The sequence below is a fragment of the Octodon degus genome, unplaced genomic scaffold (genome assembly GCF_000260255.1).
Source record: "Octodon degus isolate 3935 unplaced genomic scaffold, OctDeg1.0 scaffold00108, whole genome shotgun sequence".
Lineage (NCBI taxonomy): Eukaryota > Metazoa > Chordata > Mammalia > Rodentia > Octodontidae > Octodon > Octodon degus.
Genome location: NW_004524684.1, coordinates 347533 through 366514, shown reverse-complemented (window position 1 = coordinate 366514; position 18982 = coordinate 347533). Strand labels below are relative to the sequence as shown.

Sequence of the window (18982 nt, the reverse complement as noted above, 5' to 3'; positions counted from 1 at the left end):
GAAAGGGATAACTTAAGCAAAACAATTTGGAATTGCCTGGAGGGTGAATACTCTTCTTAATAAAACTTAATCGTTTTAAAAAAATTCATTTACTTTTTCCTCTTGTTCCTTCCCTCCTTTCCTTTCCTTTTCTCTCTTTCAAATTACAAATCAGAAATATTTCATTTCATATTTCTTGTTTTTTAATATAACTCATAAAGTGTGTACTTAAAGCAAATTTTACTGTATTATACACAAAGAAATACACACATCTCAAGTTATGACAAGTGCACATGACTTAGTAACCCACATTATGGAATCATCACCCCAGAAAGGTAGAGTTTCCTGAGATGGTGCAGTTCATTAAAGGCAATTCTGAAAGTGTAGTTAGTGTGCAAGCAGTAGTTGTTTATTTTTTTTATTTATTTATTTTTTTTGGCAGAACCGGGGATTGAACTCAGACCCTTGCACTTGCTAGGGAAGCGCTTAAAGCAGTAGTTGTTTAAATGACATATTGATGAGGTAAAGCATGCTTATGGCTTGTAACATTCTTCAAATTTAACTATGAGATTTTTCTCCTCAATTGTTGGAGGAAGGAATCAGAGGGTTTTTGCTATGTGACTAAGACAAGAACTTATGGCACAGACTACTGTTGGGAACTGTCAGCATCTCTAAGAAATTGCTGCTGTTCCATCCCCACTCTTTCCTGCCCCCTCAGGTTCTATGGCACAATGGAATTGGCTGGGACAGTGTTGGACTCCAGATGTTGACCTGTGTGTGCACCAGTCCAGAGCAAAGTCATGTGGAGACAGCCTTCTCCTCAAGTCTGAGCTACAACTAGATTGGTACCATTTTGGTTGTTCTCTTCAGAGAGGACAGGAGAGTGACAGAAAATGGATGCATCCCTATAGAGAACCAGGGGAGAAATCAGAAGTGGAAAGAGAGGAAACACTCTGTACTGACCTGGGAGGCAGAAGGACCACCGCTGCCCAGCATGGAAGAGATGGCCACGGGCCAGGGCCAGGAACCCAGAGCAGTTCCCACGCCCTCACCAAGGGCACCGAGCAGAGCAAGTGTCCAGAAGGAGTGGCTAGGAGGGACAAAGGCTGTCTGCTTGGATTAGTCCCCAGGACTGGGGCAGATAATCCAGGAGGAGGCCTGGGTGTCGGGGACCGGAGGTGCATCCTCCCCGCATCTGGTACAGGAGGAAGGAGAGCTGAGCAAGGGGAAGTGACTCCTCGCCTTTCTGAGGGCGCTTAGCTAGGGGTTTGTTGAGTGAACGGAGCCCAGCCTGATCCCAGCCTCCACCTGCGTGGTTCTAACAGTCGTCTCTCCATTAATGAGTATCCGTTGTTTCTGTCTTTCTTTCCTTCATTTAATTTTATAAGACTAAGCAAAGGAGATTATGAATTATAAGGAATAAAGTAAAATTACTTTCTGAAGCATATTTGATAGAAGACAGAAGAAATTGACTTTTAAAGGTTAAAAAGAGATTTTCTACAGAAATAGGGAAAACCATAGTTTAAGTTAAAGAGACACAAAATCCATAATTTTGGCCAAGAAAGCACATATTAGATCAGTCATGAAAATGGGTGAAGGAGAATCAATCATTTTTATTGATTTAAAAGCAACGGAATTTGAACCACATAAAAGTCACATTTCGTATTTGTCAAGAAAACTCATTGAAGACCATGAATTAGCTTGACAGAACAGAACTTGCCTTGAAAGAAACAAATCATTTGATAACATCTATATTAGTGGGATAAAAAATGCCAAGTGTCAAGAGAAGTAGAGATTTTTTTCCCCAGGTAAAGTGGCTCTTAGGAAAGTTATTTTTTTCTCAATAAAAAATTCTATTTATTTTAATAAATTTATATTTAGGATGTATCTTAGTCAGAGGCCAGTTGATAGATGATTTCCTTAAGTGGTATATAAATTATGAGACTTTATGACTCTGTATAGTCTAATAATATTTTGTTCTATATTTATATTATCTAAACCTATGTTTTTTTCTAGAGAAGATATAAAAGTTTGTTGTCCAGTGCTGAAGCCCTAACAGTCCATCTATAGGTCATCTTCAACTCTCAGTTCATGACTATTTCTTCTAAGAAACTCCCACCAGGGTCATGGTTCCTATTTTTGGAATTTCAGAGCATACTATTCGTACCTCACCAGTGCATTTCATCTGTCCTAGATCACAAGTTTTTAAAGATATATTTTAGGGTCTTCTCTGTTAAACTACAAGCTAGTTGGGAGAACTGTAACCATTAAAAATTTTTTCTCTATATATAATTACTGCTAATTAAAACAGTGCAAATGAAAGAAAAACAGGAATGAATATCAGAGGCTGATGCTGGAGGGTGAAATGGTTATTTTCTTTCTAGTGCTGAATACTGTTTAGATCCTCATTGTCATTGGAAAATCTGGAGTTTCTTCAACTCTTCCTCATCCATACAATGGCATATAATGTCACAGAAAACCCCAATTCGGAGAGTTTTCTAAATTAGACAGATTGATTGCAGCTGGGGATTGACAGGCCTACTCCTTCAAAGTCAGCAAAAATACAACACATTGCCAACAAATTCACGCAGTAATCGCTAGATGCAATAGTTATTGATGAACAAGTCTGAGTTCATTATTTCCTTGCCCTCAAAAATCCTACGGAGCTTGCACTTAAACAGTCTTCTGAGAAAAGACCGGCATCGAGGTGATCTAATAACTTAGGAATTATTTGGAAATATGATTCCAATCATTTGTCATCTTGAGCAAAAGAAATCCTTTCATTTGGCATCAGCATAATTATCAAAAGCATTGTAGCATACTGTTTTCTAAATAAATGTTTTTGTAAAACTAAAAAATACTCTAACCGCACCCACGGCTTCGAGGAGCACCCAGATCCAGTCCTTGAGGCAATAAAGAAATAAGCACTGGGCACAGTCTTCATTAAGTCCATACTGCAGTTGAAAGATTCTGATACTTTAGCATTCGTGAGAAATCTAATTTTAAGTAACTACTTCTTAAGAGTGCAGTCAGCATTTTTTTTTTTTTGCACGAAATAAACCAAAATGAGGTATATTCTTGCCACTTACCATATATTTGGATTTAATTCCAGTTGGTCGTAGGAGTCAAAGTCATCTCGTAGGATAATGCTGTCAGTATGTATTTCAGCTAAAAAAGGAAAATATTTAGAAAAGAATTACACTGCAACCATAAATTTAACTAAACAAAAGTTTAGTACTTCTGAGGCCTAATGAACAGCATTTAAAACCAAACAATGAATTTTAAATGAGCGGTTGATTGTATTTGCTCTGTTCCTACAGTGGGTTGGGGTGAAGGCTTAGTTGTTTAGTTGGGGTGAAACTTGAGGCCCTGAGTCCCTGGGGAAAAGCCTACCAAGTGTCAGGGGTGGGAGAGGCAGGGAGGACAAGGGTGGCAGCAAACAGTGTAAAAGTCCGCGGGAACTTGTCACTCGTGTATTGACACACACTCTGCAAAGGGCGTGTCAGGCTGATTCAGGCTCCATCTCACTTCAAAGCAAGCAAGGCCATGGAGCATTCTGGCCGCACTTGGGCGAGGCTGCTGCTCTGTGCTGCCCCGTTTTCCCTTCTCTTCCCGACTACCCCCCTTTGTTCTAGCTCACTTTCCCATCCCCTCTATTCATTCATTTTTTCATTTCCTGTGCTTTGACTGCATAGGAGAAACTATCCGTATGAATAAGTAAAATTCCTAAGTAAACTTGATTTAAAAACCGGGAGGAATGCCAGGAGCCATCAATGGGCTTAAATATATCACCACTATCCTTGAGTGGTGCTAAGTACCCATTTTTAAACTTCAGCAGAGCTTCAAGCATGCCAAGATCAGGGAGTTTTTCATTAAGTGTAAAGCGTATATTTCCAGTGAAAATGGGTGGGCAAAGAAAATACATTTTACAGCAGCCACAGTGTAAGTTTGCTCAAGGTATGAAAAATTAGTGATTTAAAAACACTGTCATCTGATCGAGATGACTTGCTCAGGTTTATTTCAACTACAATGTGAACTCTCTGGGTCTTTATAATTTCCTTTGATGGAGTTATCAAATGCCTTCTGGAAAAATTAAAAGCATTATCCCCTGACTGACAACAATGAAAAATATTTCCAAAAATGATATTTTATAGTTTTGGGATGATCGCTCAAAACTAGTTCTCTGAGCTTACCGGGTAATTAAAATCGCTTCCCAAATCAGGAAGCACACTTCCCCATTCTCTTTGGCGACAGCCCCGCCTAGCCCCCTTCTACCAGTCTGCCAGCAGGCGAGCACATAATGAAGTTATGGACAACAGTGAATCCCAAGTACAGAGAGCCTCAGGCACAAGAAGAGGAGCGTGAGGCTGGACACTGGGGAGATCGGGGTGCACTCTGTGCTTGGGATGGATTTAATGATTCCTCCCAGCGATGAGACATGGGTCTGAAACGCCCACGGGGTATGGTGCTCTCAGATTCCCAGCCTGGCCAGGCTCAGCTGCGCCACTGCGGGTCACCAGCCGGCCTGGCTGCCAGGAGGCCTCCTTCTAAGCGGCAATTGCATCTGCCAATGCAGAACAGCCCCAAGCTGTAGCATGACATAAAAGTTGAGCTTCTCAAGGCAGATTTTCCAGAGAGAAAGATAAATTAATTGGGTTTATAGGTTGAAAGGAAAACCCCAAGAGACAAATAACTGACCTGTCTGGAAACCCCTCAGTGAGACTGAAAGGCAGGAACTAGTGAGAATGACTTCTTTTCACTCTTACTAAATTGCATAGCATACAACATTGTTTTTCCAATAAATTCTTATTGATACAAATAAGGAACTTAATTCTTCAGGATCACTTGTTTTCTAGAGACTTTTGTACAAAAGCTATAGATCAGCCTTAATGGGTATTTGTTCCTGAATTTATTTATTGCCAAACACTGCCATATCATTCATCATATGCTTTACGACTTCAATTAATCCTGTCAGTCCTGGGAGGAGCGGCTGTTATCAATTCCATTTCACAGATGAGGGAACTGAGGCATACCAATGTCCCAGGGCTGGTAGGTAGGGAGGGAGGGAAAGACTCAGGCAGCTCAGCTCCAGGAGCTGTGGGTTGAACCGCTACACAACCTTGCCTTGAGAACTTGAGCTGCTAAGTGTAAGACACTGAAAAAGAGCAGCAGCCACTTAAGCAGTCTCCTTTAAAGTTTTGAAGAAAAGATCAAATTGTTTTGTTTTTCACTACTAATTTGAGAAGAAATCTCAAATCTGAAAGGATTCCCCATTCTTCCACATTTACGATGCACAAACCCTGGCCCTGTGCCATAGTGTTTGTGATCACAGGACCACTTGGGAAAACCCATCATTCACACACTCAGCCAAAAGGTGACACTCAACAGGAGCCCTGGAGTGAAGGTTCTGGCAGGTGTGAAAGTCCCTACATGAGTGACCAGATGACAGAAGAACACATGAATTGACTCAGTTCTGTGTTCAAGCCCAGTCTGGACCTGAGACTTGCTACAGTGGTGGCCAGTGAATGTGAGATGGCTGAGAATCTGCACACCTCTGTAACTCCTGCACACACAGCCAGGAGAGCAAACAAGAAGGTCAAGATACCCATCTCTGACAAAACTAAACAAAAAACAAGGGGGGATACAAATGAAGGACCATTTTGCATCTGTATATTCAAAATAGGAGGCTGGGGAGATGGCTCAGTGGAATAAGCACTTCCCTGGCCAAGCGCAAGACTCTGAGTTCAATCCCCAGTTCCACCAAAAAAACAAAAAAAAAAAAAAAAAAAAAAAAAAAAAAACATTGAAAGAAAAAAAGAAAAATTCTACTGCTTTGGGCTGGTGAGATGGCTCAGTGGTCTAAAGCACCTACTTAGAACAAGCTAAGCCAAGCAAAGCACAGGGACCGTGGTTCAATCCCCCAGCACCACATGCCAGCCAGCCCCGCCCCCTGGTGGGCTGAGCTGATCACACACACAGAATAAATAAATAAATAAATAAATAAATAAATAAATAAAATTAAAAACATAGGATAGATATACAGCTCCTTTCTCTTAATTCAGTGAGAAGAAAGATTTGTTCTAATAGTGTCTATGGACAGGATATCATGTCTGCATCTTGTCCTGTGAATAACCACTAAGAAGACAACAATATGCAATGTATTAATTATTGAAACTGTCCTACTAATCGGTTTTGAAACTGTTTCATTGCTATTTGTTTCTCAATAAAATCATTAAAAAAAAAGAATGAAAGGAAGAGCCTTGAACTTACCTAGGTGTGGGTGTGAGGTGGCCTCTGTTGGCGCTGGATCAAGAGAGGAAAAGAAAGATGCTTGGTTAACAAGAACAGCCGAAGTCAGTGCTAAACAGGCACAAATACAGTTGCACAGCCCAGATCACATTAAATAAATACAAATTTTGGAGACTTGGTCTAGGAATAGCAATAAGATATTGATAAACACCCTAAAATAAGATGGTCTACTCTTTATTTAGTAATTGTATTTTAAAGTTATGCCTTTACCTGTGTAGAGCTTCTTGCACAGAGGTCGCTACCATATTGGCTTATTTGGTATCCTTTCAAGCACACAGTAGAAACACGACCTCATGGTTGGTAGAAGTGCCCGACCTTTCGAGCACCCACACATGCCCGGAGCTGTGCTGGACATTAGGGAAATGGAAACCAAAATCACCATCCCAGCACTCCCAGAGCTCCATGTTGGGTGGGAGCAATTGTGATAGAGGGCCGTAAGCATTGGGACAGCTCAGAGGGTGTCAGGGTGCAGGGCATGGGTGGGGAGGTGTTAACCAGGCTGACTGGGGCAGAAGAGAATCAAGAGAAGCTTCCAGAAAGATGGATTCTCTGCTGAGTTTTGAAAGACCAGTAGGAGGAAGACAGGCAGAGGCAAGGGAGGAACAAAGTGCTTCTTTCCAAGGTGGAAAGGCATAAACAACAAGAGAGGATGGCCTTTTGGGACTCTTTGGCCCCAAAGAGCAGAGGAGGGCACACGGGAACATGTATTTGAAGAAAGGGCACTCTGGAGAGCATGGAGGTCAGGTCACTGCCCAGTGAAAACTTTACTGATCTTTTTCTCTAAGGTTTTCCAAACCTATGAAGAAACATTAATTTACTACCTGAAAATAAAATTCATGACATACTTATTTCAAAATATTTTAAGTGTCAACGAATAAAGCATAGTTTCTATTATGACAGGAGATAGTTCAGTTATACTAGATTAAAAGTCCAGACTTATTTAGCATTATAAAACAAGGTACTAAGGTGCGTCTTCTTGTTCCATGATAATATACACGTTAGAAATGCCAGTGTTCAGTGGTTTGAGGCAGATTCTATGGAAAGCATCATCAATAACACATCTGTCCAACCTTTCGCATATACGTGCAAATGCTCTGAAAAAATCACCAGTTTATGGAACTTCTGAAAAAATTAAGAGGCAATAAATTTAAAGATCTTGTGTATTCTGCCAATACTTATTGATGTTCTAGGAATTTGCAAAAATTCACTGAATTGCTCATTCTAGATGAAGATTTTCTTGAAACAGAAGGCACAGTTGCCAGCTACCCAGCAATCAAAGGCAAAAACAGAGCACAGTGATGTGTGTTTTCTCACCAATATCATGCTGCACGTGAACAAGCTGATCTGGAAGCGTCCAGAAAAACAAGAGTTTATTTGCAAGATAGCTATGTTGATACTGAAATTTTAAAAACTCAAATGCATGATATTATACATTTTCTTAACATGAATCCATGCTTAGAATCCTTAGGAGATTCTAGGATTGTCTACATTGTTTGAAGGAAGCTACAAAAATTGAAGAACTCCTTATTTATATTAAATATTCTGGAGTTGCTTTTCAATTTAGGCAACACCTTTGAGAATTACATGTTCATCACGCTAGGCTGATGCAAGAAAAAATGGATGCACTTGGACAGATATAGTTTTGAAACTTGGCATCAAAGTTATATCAGCTCTTCTAAACTGTGAATCAGTTTGGTCAAGTTGAATGAGGATATTAAAGGAAAACTAGTTTTGGTACTCAATTTAGTTATCAGAAGATACTCAAGTAAGTAAAGGAACAGGTAGTATATAAAGCTATTTTTGACTCTAAATTTTATGAAATCTTACACTATATCAAGTGTTGCAATACTTAAGAAGCACTTTTTTTTTCCTTTTTGTTTTTTTAAGGAACATTTTGCTATGTAGTTCAGGCTGGCCTCAAGTAGTGATGTCTTGCCTTAGTCTCCCGAGAGCTGGGATTATAGGCATGTGCCATCACAGCTGGTCAAGATGCACTTTTTAAAAATATAATCCTGAATAATTTTATTTTTATTTTTTGTGTGCTGACAAGATTTTTTTTATGTGTGTGTGCAGGGTCTCACTACAGAGCTCAGACTCATAGTGATCCTTCTATTTTCAGCTTCCCTACTGCTGGGATTATAGGCAAGTGTTACCAGGCCCAGACTCCATCACGGGCTCAGTGTGCAAGGGGAGGGGGAAGGGCCCGGCATGGCATGTGGTTTCAGGGAAAGATGCTCTCTTAAGTTTAAAATACATCCTAGATTTTGCAGTCTTGATAAAAATAAAGTGTAAAATATCTCATTAACAACTTTATACTGCCTATGTTATATTAAAATGTTTAATATTTTATAATTTTGTATTAAACATATAAGCAAGTTCATGTCATTTATTTATTTTGTCTATATGTGGCTACTGTGACATTTAAAATTACACATGAGCCTTATTTATACTTCTATTGCACAGTGTTAAACTAGACCCAGGAAAGCAATCAGTACTGGGTATCATTTAGGCAACTGCTGTCACATAAAATGGTTTAGAAGTCATGGTAGAACACCAGTCACTCAGAGGTGACGTTAGGTATTAAGGAAAGTGAAATCTGTGTTCTTTCCAAAGCTGAGCCCATCGCAATCTCAGGAAGTCGCAGCACCCAGCATGGACACATTACAAAAAATGAAGTTGTATTTGATTTCCTCAGAGGTTATTCTCTTGACCAGTGTCTTCCTTTCAACTGATTTAGTTTAGAAACTTTTAGGTAACTATGAATAATCACTAAGAAGACAACAATATGCAATGCATTAATTATTGAAACTGGCCTACTGATCAGTTTTGAAACTGTTTCATTGCTATTTGTTTCTCAATAAAATTATAAAAAGAAAGAAACTTAGGTAATCATGTGACTTCAGGATTCGTTAATGGTGATCATTTCAGCCAACCTGTCGAGCAAATTGCTCAAAGCAAGTGGTAGAGATTTAATTACGCTGGGCAGAAAAGGGAAAAGGTCCTTAAAATCAAATTAGGGGAATGGTTAATGAGCTTTGTGTTCATATTATTGATAACTTTTAACAAAAGCTTTTGAGTCAGGCAAGCAAATATATATGTGATGACAGGTAAATCTTACAAATACAGGTACTAGGCTACAGGAGCTCCACCTCCTGAACAGCTTTGCAATTCAAAGGCCCTAGGTAGTCTTGCCTCAGGTAGCTCTTCACCTAATCTGAAATTCAAATGTATTAAATTTCCAAAGCTAAATATGACAAATTAGACATGGTCTGTGAAGTTAGTATTTAATGAGCTATGAACCTAGACTTTCATCTCCCCAGGAATAATTTCTTTATTACTTTTTGTATTTTATTGCAATAAAACACTGTTTGACCTTCAAGTATGATAATTAAGCTTCCAAAAATGTTATAAATTTAGAGTGAAAACAGTCCTTCCTGTATTCAAGAATATACTTATGAGCAGTATAAAAGATTACCTAATGTTTAAAGATAGTTAAATTATACACAGATTCAGCGAAATTAGCAATTATTTTTCTCATCCTATTATCTCATTTCCCACCTTGATTTGATTTGTGTTTCTTAACAACTCATCATCTTTTATGCTCTGAAATAAATGGGATAAAACAAAAATATAGTTTCATAACTTACAATTGGGGGACAGAACTTTTTTATGTAGATTTATTCTACTTTGAGCTGTCTGTGATGGGACTTCAGTGCTAGCTCTTGTGACTCATTGTCTTGCCACATCCATGTCCCTACCTCTCCTGGGGCCACACCTACATATTTAAAAAATTATCTACAAATATGAACAAAAATATAAGTGGAAAACTAGAATATAAAACAGAATACCATTTGAATTATTACTGAGTTTTATTTTTAAAAATAATACTACTGTGCAATATTTTAAAAATAATTGACTTCTGAGAATTACAAGAAATGTAGGTCGTAGAATGGGAAATTGGCAGGAAGGACGGCTACAAGTTAATCTAAAGACTTAGCACCCAGGACTTTTAAATAATACTCAGGCAAAAAGAGAAAGACAAGAAGGCAGAAGAAGAGGAGGAGGTTAGAGAGGGGAAGGGACAGTCCAGAGAAGGTCTTGAACGTCAGAGGAAGCTGGAAGCAACTAGAGATGGTGAAAGGATTTCATGCTAGAAGTAACAAAATGAGTGTTTAAGAGGTGCGATGGACCTGGATGTGTGGAAAGCCTGGAGATAGAGGAGGGAAGAAAGAGGAAGGGCGGGGTGGGGAGGGCTGGGGAGGGGAGGGCAGGGGAAGGGAGGATGAGGAAAGCAGTAGGCATGACAAAAGATATCAAAAATTAATTTTTCTACATACAAGGAAGGCAGAAAAAAGATGAACAAAACATTTTATCAAGGTTTCCATTTTAGCATCTGGGCTGATCACAAGCCACTAACCAGAGCTGCGGTACAAGGGTTGCAGATTTGAAGGGAAGTCAGGTTCAGTTTAGATAATACTGAGTTCAAGGTGGCAGAATGGCATCTAAATGGAAGTGCTCCTTAACAATGGCGAGAGCTAACACTTAGAGCATTTCTGTGCTGGTCACTAAGTTATCCATTTCATTATGGCATGTAATCCTTAAAACTTTACTGTGTTCTTCTGGACACAGAATATTGGGCCTGGCTCTTGGGAACAGTATGAAATGTCCAAAAGGTCAGTATTATAAGTTTCTCTAAGTGAGAGATGAGAGAATTAAGTTTAGAATGATTGCCCAGCCAGAAAAATGCCAGAGCAGAAATTCAGACCAAGAGGGAGAGCTGCAGACCTCTGACTCTCAACTGCTTGCACACTGAGCACCGCATGATAGACTGAGGCAGGGCAATGACAGCACTGGTGTAAGATTACTGGCGACCACATGCAGCGACAAAGAGGTGCAAGAGTGCCCCCAGGGGTGCCTGTGCAGAGAAGAGGAACCCGAATAAGGAAACCAAGAGAGCAGGGAAGTCCAGCCGGCTGAGCTTGGGTCCTTTGGACAGGTCGTTTCCATAGTGTGTGGGCTGTGGAGGCCACATGACTGGACCAGGAAGGGAGGGAAGCCCAGGAATATGCTGGGGTGTGCGGGAGAAACAGGGCCGGGGGGCCCATGCTGTCAGTGCTGGATTCTCCCCTTCTTGTTCCGAGTAGTGATGGTGTCAGCAGGGAGCACTGGGGGAAGGGGACTGTGAAGAGTAAGAGACAGAAGTCAAAACCGTGGGAGCAGGGCCTCAGGGAGACAGGAGGAATGCTGCTCCCCAAGGGTACACTCCTCTGCCTACATTTTTTGGTCCTCCTCTTCTCAGTGCAGACTACTACATCAATATGAAAAGCTAGTTAAGAACAGGACATGAGCCCACCTTTTATTGTTACACCTCCCACGGGTCTAAGGGTGTCCCACATATGCTCACTGGGGACACACCCCAATAGGTGCTAATGAGTATTTATAAATTTCAAGTTTTAAAAGCTCTGCTATGAAAATCTGTATCATTACTATATGAGACAACTGGATCTTCACAGGGAGTACAATAAGAATAAGGCTAGATTAATAGGCAGCATGAAATAATATATCAGAAATAAAACAGGATCATGATTTATGTGTGTTAATAAGTCTTACTAACCCCCAGAAGAATTATAAAGATAGAAATCTAAGTTCTACCCTTAAAAATATGAGGGAATGAAGCAGATTATATAGCAGTATGAGTGGAAGGTGTACTTTTATGGGCATTCAAAAGAACTCAATGTCAAATTCTTCTCACACATAAATCTTAGTGTTTTGACTTTGGACTAGATAAAGCTGTCAGGGGCCAATGTATATAGCCTCAGAATTGAAGAGAAGGCTGTTTAAATCTATGTTCAATCACCTTGGAATAAACAGCATCCGTCCAAAACACCCTTCTTCAGGAAATTAAAAAGGTAGCTAGACCCACCCAAAGCCAGCAGCAAGAAATTTTACTACAGCCATATGAGCCAGCCTTTTGTCATTTCCCCTGGATTTCTCTGTCTTCTGGATCACACGGGACATTCTTTGCCTGCCATGGTCCCAAGAGGGCTTTGGCTCCTTCCCTTCTTGGGTAGTTAGTGACACCTTGATTCAAGATTGGGGTTGGAATGTCCTGGCTGGTTTTCCCTAAATTCTCTTAATTTAGCTCTCTTTGGGTATAAATGACAATGTCATGGATAGGAGTGTCACTGCTAAACTGAAATTCAAGCTGCAAAACAGCCATGAGGAAAACAGATGTCTTTGACAAGCAAAACTTTAGCACTTGGTAAATTTTAGCCAAAGCACGTTATTTTTTGCCTTTAACAATTAAAGGAGATAACAGTAAAACTCTATGGAGTGAAACAAGATTGATTTAATAAAGGCTGTATTTCAGGTAACTACACAGACGTAAGACAAGTTATTGAACAGCAAGGCTTAGCCATGGGAAAGTTTGGTATGATATTGTCTAATAGTTTATATTGTCTAATAGTCTATATTAACAATAGACAATATTGTTAATATTGTCTAATAGTTTATACAATATTGGGGTATCAAAGGCCTATTTTAAAAAAAATATGTATTTATTTGTGGTTCTAGGATGAAACCTGGCCCTTGTACACCCTAGGCAAGCATCCCACCACTGAGCTGTAGGCTCAGCCCTAAGCAGTCCTCTCAAAGCACTGAAAGGATCCCAGTAAGCTAAGCACCCATTAACTTGGTAGATTTGCCTATTCAACTTTGCCCTTCCCTCCAACTTCCAGTTAAGGAAAATTTCCACCAATCCTCAACTGGAATGATTTAAATATCTGCATGACTTGAGGGTCTGAAGGAAGTCTAGAGGCCTCTAGCAGAGCCTAGTGGCCCACAGAGAAGACATCACATTCTATACCTCTCATCGTGTTGAGGTCCACAAGCAGCAGGAAACCGTGGAGCCTGGCAGGGAGCGGCCAGAGTTTTCTATACCACACATAAGCCTGACCCTTTTCTTCCTGACAGGAGACATTTGTCTTTGGTCACATCCCCTTCCAACCACCCAACCACAGAGAATTCCAGCGTGCTTTAGAAATGGCATGGCCCTCTGGGGGCACTACAGGGCATGACTGCTAAGCCCGCCATCTGGCCTTGCTAAATAATCAATGTGTGTGTTTGAAGAGGATTTGCCAAGAAGTTCACAGGCTAATGAGCACATGAGTGCACACACACACACACACACACACACACATACACTTTTATTCTCCCATACTTTTATTCTCTCTACTCTGTCCTCCACTGTATTTTGTGCATAACCTTGGTCCAGAAGTAGCCAAGCTGATGCGCAGCTTCATGCTGGGCCCTTTGGCCTTAAGTGTGTGGATTTATAAGGGCTCCAAATCGAGTCAAAAGAAAATTTTTAAGGTCGTGGAAGACTCAATAAGCCTGGGCTATTCCCTTTTGCCTGTAGATGGACTCTGGCTATCTTCTTCCTTATGAATGGACCCTGAGTTAGTCTGAATCTCACCAGGAATGAAGCACCACCTCTTCCTCTGCATAAGACGACCAAGGCCTTCAGGCTCCTCATAGATCCACAAGTTATTCAGGTATCTATCCCAGATCTCGCTGACATATATTAGCATCAGACTATGAAGCATCTCACATCTCTTGAGGGCTGCTGCACTATTTCTTTGAGTGTAGACTTTTAAAGTTTTGTCTAATCTTTTATGGCTCTTTTTGATGAGTTCTGAAAGTTTTTTTCATGTGTGTGATGAGAGCTAGTGCACCTGCAACTTTTGCTCCAGGTAGGAGGGCTGGTCCCGGCTCTTCATTTCCCCTTTGGAACCTCTTCTGACCATGACAGTGGTTCCTAAAGATTTTCTAGATTTAATTTGTAAGTTGAAGAATTCATTTGGCATAATGGAACCAGGTGTAACAGTGCCGGCCTATAACCCCACTGTCAGTTGGGTTAAGGGGTCCTGGAACAGGTGTCCAGGTTCTTGTGTGTGATGATCAAAGAACTAGATGTCTCATGACAGAAGAAAAGGTTCTAAGGCTTTTGCTGGCCTAGAGAACTCAGCAGGAGAGCCCTGGGCCTAGGTATAAGGGTTTAAGTGCTGCACCTGCTTTGGGAGACCTTCTATTCGGGGTCTCCCAGAGCATGACTGACAGCATGATTGACAGGCTGCTGAGTCATGCCAGCTGCATGCCCTTTCCCACAATTCACTTGCTATAATTGTATGTATGAGCTACAGCCCGTAGGCACGGACTTCAATGAGCTCCTGGGAAGAAAGGTTGCTGTAGGTCACGCAAGGAGGCCTGGGGCACTTGAGTCTTGATTTGGAGCTTTTGGAAGTTTCCAGGGAAGACTTGGGGTCTTTGTTCCCTTATCTCAGCCATGTGTACTGAGTCTGGGGGCAAGGGTCAGGTCAGAAGCTGGGGTGTCACTGAGGCTCAGGCGAGCGGCAGGAGTGGACACAGACCAGCTGTGCGATCTATATCGCCAGTGCTCTGGGAGCCCGAAACAGGCCTGAGCGTTTGTGTTCAACCTGGGGAACGTAGAGGGTGAGTGAGACCCTGTCTCAAAATGAAAATTCATGACAGACCTGAGGATGTAGCTCAGCACAAAAGCTCTGGGCTTAATCCCCTCAACCAAGAATCTACTCGGTATAATGGAATCAACACTGGGTTGTGAGTCCAGAGACTTAGATTCTAGCCCTGACACTTATTTATTTATTTATTTATTTATTTGTATTTTTAGGGAAGGATCTATAGAGTGTTCCAGAGTCTCACTACTAGATCGAACTCATAATGATCCGCCTGTTTACAGCCTCCCAAGAGCTGGGATTACAGGCACACGCCACCATGCCCAGTCTCTTTTTTCAGTACCAGGGATTGAACTCAGGACCTTGATGATTGCCAGGCAAGTGCTTATTCTACTGAGCTATCTCCCCAGCCCTACACCCAGCTCAATTGCTATCTCAATGCACCCCGGGGGCAGGATGGAACCCCCGCCGCTGTGTCTGCCTAAGCAGGCGCTTTAATCTGTTAAGTTATTTGGCTGGCCCTCCTGACACTTGTTAGTAGTGTGTTTTTGTTGTTAGTTTTCTTGGTGTTCTTTGCTTAGTCCATAGATAAGGAACCTACAGGCCCATGATCACAGCACACATTTAGATATTATTGCTCATCCTCAATCTATTCACACCACACTCATATTAAAATTTTCAACAGAGCATATTTTCCAGATTCAGAGGGATATATTTAATGTCTGCAGCTCTTTCTGGATCATTCAATAATTCTTGTGACTTACTGTCTTAGCTTTTTTTAAGTTTTTAATTTATTTTGAAATTTCCCTTGCTCTTCTTTCCTGGCCTTCTGGCTCCCTATTTAAAATTGCGACCTACCCCTTGTCCCTCAACACTGTGTGCCCTTAGCCTACTCTACTTTCAGAAATGTTTTCCTGTAGCACTTGCTACCTCTAACTAGCATGGTACCACACGAACTCACCTATTGTGTGCCATATTTACTGTCTGTCTTTCCCTCCCCAAATGCAGCTGTTAGCTACTAACATGTTTCCGACCTGGTAGAGCACCTGGCCACTAGTAGCCTTTTAATGCACCTTGGCAAGCATGAAATACTGAATGATTTCCCTTCATTTCTACTGATAGTGAGTAAACCTAAGCATCTTCCACTTTCAAGACAACTGGGAAAACACTATATTACTTACGCACTCACAAACACATGCGCTGGACCCAGACCAGAGGTGCAAAACCTTTGGTTCATGGTAGGGAAATTTAGCCAGTGGTTGCTTACTGTTACTTAGAACCTTAGACACAAGGTGGAAACATAATAAGTCCCGAATCTGATCTGTGATCTCAGAGCATTAGGCTGTTCAACAGACTTTAAGTGAAAATCTGTGAATCATTTTCAGATTTTAAATATAGCAATGTGTGGATTTTCCAACCTGAGACCAGGGCTTTGGAGGCAATGCTGGGTCCCACTGTGCAACAAAAGAGGCTTTTGGAGAAAGAATTTTTCAGGAAGGGGTGTGAATTTTCAACTATCAAACATTTAAGTGAAGTTTTTGCATTTATTGAATGTGTGCTTTATGACAACTGTGACTATGGGTGAAGGAAAACCAGAAAATGAAGTCATGATCATAATTTCTGCCTTCAAAAACCTACCACTTAGGGAAAATGAAGATTTAGACAAAAGATGATGACAAAAAGAGGAGGGCGCATTAGTCAGGCAAGCATCACGTGGGGAGCCACGAGGGTCGAGGGTCGTAGCATAGAATTTCCCTAGAGCGCTTGTGACCTCTCATATTTACTGTCTCTCTCCTCTCCTTGGAATAAGATACAGAGGTGACAATTGCTGCAGGATGATGTGCTCCACCTGCTTCAGCAGGATGCTTTCCCAACACTTCAGAAGCAGAACCTCGCATGTTACTTCTTTGGTGAAATTTGCATTATTTTCTTATAATTCAAACAATGTATATCCATGGGGGATGGGATGGGGACAGATAAATTTGAGGAAGAAATGGAGGCGTTCACCCTCTTACCACTTTGATCAACTGAAGCTCTTTCTTTCCCACCCACTGGCCTTCCTTAAACCTTGGCTCCTGCCAGCTCCCTTTATTTTGTAACTCCTGACCTTGTCCTCTGTGCCAGCATCTGGGAGACCAGGCCACGCACACAAAGCCCTTGCAAAGTCTGAAATCCAAAGGTAAATGACTGCTCACTGGCTTCCTGTGCTCAGCCTCAGGAGACAGAGAAGCAGCCCCTGCTACCGAGGGGGAGGCGTGGTGCACACCTGCTGAGCACAGCCAAACACTTCCTCCGATGAGGCCTCTCAGGGACCAGGATGGTCAAGACAGACACACCCGCTTCGAATTATGTCTGAACACAAGCACAACTCTGACACTGTCCAAGTCACAGTGTGCGAAGCACTGCCTCCCTCTGGGCTGGCAGGAGGAAGTAATACCTAAGAGTCAGAAAGCTTCAGACAGCCTGAACAAAAAGACATAAAAAGGTCATCTCAGGCAAAGAAAACTCCGAGAAGGAGGGTGCAGAGAACACTCAGATGACAGGATGAGGGTCATTTGGGAAGTTTCAGGTAGAAATGAGATGACCGGAAATAAGGTAAGGGGCACAAACTGAAGCCAGCTGTATCTTCTTCGTTTGCATGACAAGGGTGGGAATTTTATTCTGAAAATAAGCTATTGCCTGTAATGGAGACACTGAAGACATTTTCACTTTAGAAAGCTACTACTGCAGCTCTGGATTAGCACCAAGAAAGGGAGAACAGAGCAACCAGGAAGCAGGCTACTGGCCAGCTCCCAGACCCGCGATGCGGGTGATCAAAGCTGGGTCGGCGGGCAAGGAAGGAGGGGCTGGTGCAATCTCCTTGCCTTTGCTCTTAAACCCCTAAGACCATTCAGGGCTACTTCCCTCGGGTGCCTTTCTTAAGGGTCCGGACACAGTGAGCTTCCCTTGTGATCCATCAAGCTGCCATTTGCATGCTGGACTGAGGGTTCCTCAAGAACTGTCGAGCCCAAATTGGACTAGGGCAGAAGTCTTGAAGACGCTGGGTGCGTGTGTGCAGAATATAATTCAAAGATGGCCTTCCAGAGAAGGGATCAAGATTGCAGGCTGCCTACGGCGTCATGTGTGTGCTTTCTAACACTTTTACTCAAGCTCTACAGAACGAAATCTTCTTTGTTTGAATTGTTTATTAATTAAAATCAACAACTCTATGGACTGTGTTATAATTGAAAGGCACTGTGCTGTGGTGTATAGCGACTGTCATTTTCTTCCTAATAAACATATTAGATATTCCTCAACTAATCCACAGAACATCATTACATGCTTAAATTATGTTATTTGAAGAGATAATTCATGTTTTAATTAAAAGTAGGTGGGGCCAAAATAAATACATAGTTTATAGCACCAATAACTGTCCTTGTGATTGCCTGACAGTGGGAAGCCCTCATCCTTGTTGGTAGTGTTTGTTACCCTATCTAGGTTAAATTGATATGATTTGAAGGATTAGGTGCCATCGGAGGGCTCAGCCCTTTCCTTCCGGTCCTTGGCTGTACAGCATCTGTAGTGACATGTCATCTATGCCACGAAAATCACAGTCATCTACTTACTATACAAGGCAACTGGTTTTTTTCAGGGGTTGACATTTTTTCCCTGCTGATTTCTTTCACTTTTTCATTCTAAATGACCCAACTGCAGCAATTTATTTACAACAGAAAAGACTTAAAAATTCAAGACTGAAAAGAAATTTGTTTTTGAGGCAATAATAAATGTTAACAAAATTAGATATATCTTTTTCTGACATTAAAAGGTTTTTCAGGATATTATCATTCACGGCTACATAGTGTTCTATATTTTCAGCAATATATTTTCTTTCTTTTTTTTTTTTTCCTTGTATTTTAGGGAATGGTCTACAGGGTGTTCAGGGCCTCATTACTAGATCGGACTCATAGGGATCTGCTTGTTTACAGCCTCCCATGAGCTGGGATTACAGGCACGTGTCACCACGCCCAGCCTGCTTGCAGGTGCTTTAATCCACTGAGCACAATGTATTTTCATAGTCTGCAAAGACATTTACTTGTGCTAGAACTCAGAAACTTAATTATAAAAATGTTCTAATATTTATAATCATAAAAATCACAGAATAAAAATCCATTTGACTAAAGAAAATTGATATGTCTGAAAGCAGAGTGGAATTTTCTGATTCA

General features: G+C 41.2%; 1 protein-coding gene across 1 annotated transcript in view; it reads right to left on the bottom strand.

The window, feature by feature from the left end:
• The window catches only part of Reln (reelin), a 493244-nt gene that overhangs the window by 258192 nt on the left and 216070 nt on the right, over window positions 1-18982 (bottom strand). The window contains exons 5-6 of the mRNA XM_023724314.1: window positions 6250-6282; window positions 3069-3147 (exon numbers count right to left, since the gene is read on the bottom strand). Of these exons, the coding sequence (XP_023580082.1) occupies window positions 3069-3147; window positions 6250-6282 (112 nt within the window). The remainder of the gene's footprint in view (window positions 1-3068; window positions 3148-6249; window positions 6283-18982) is intronic.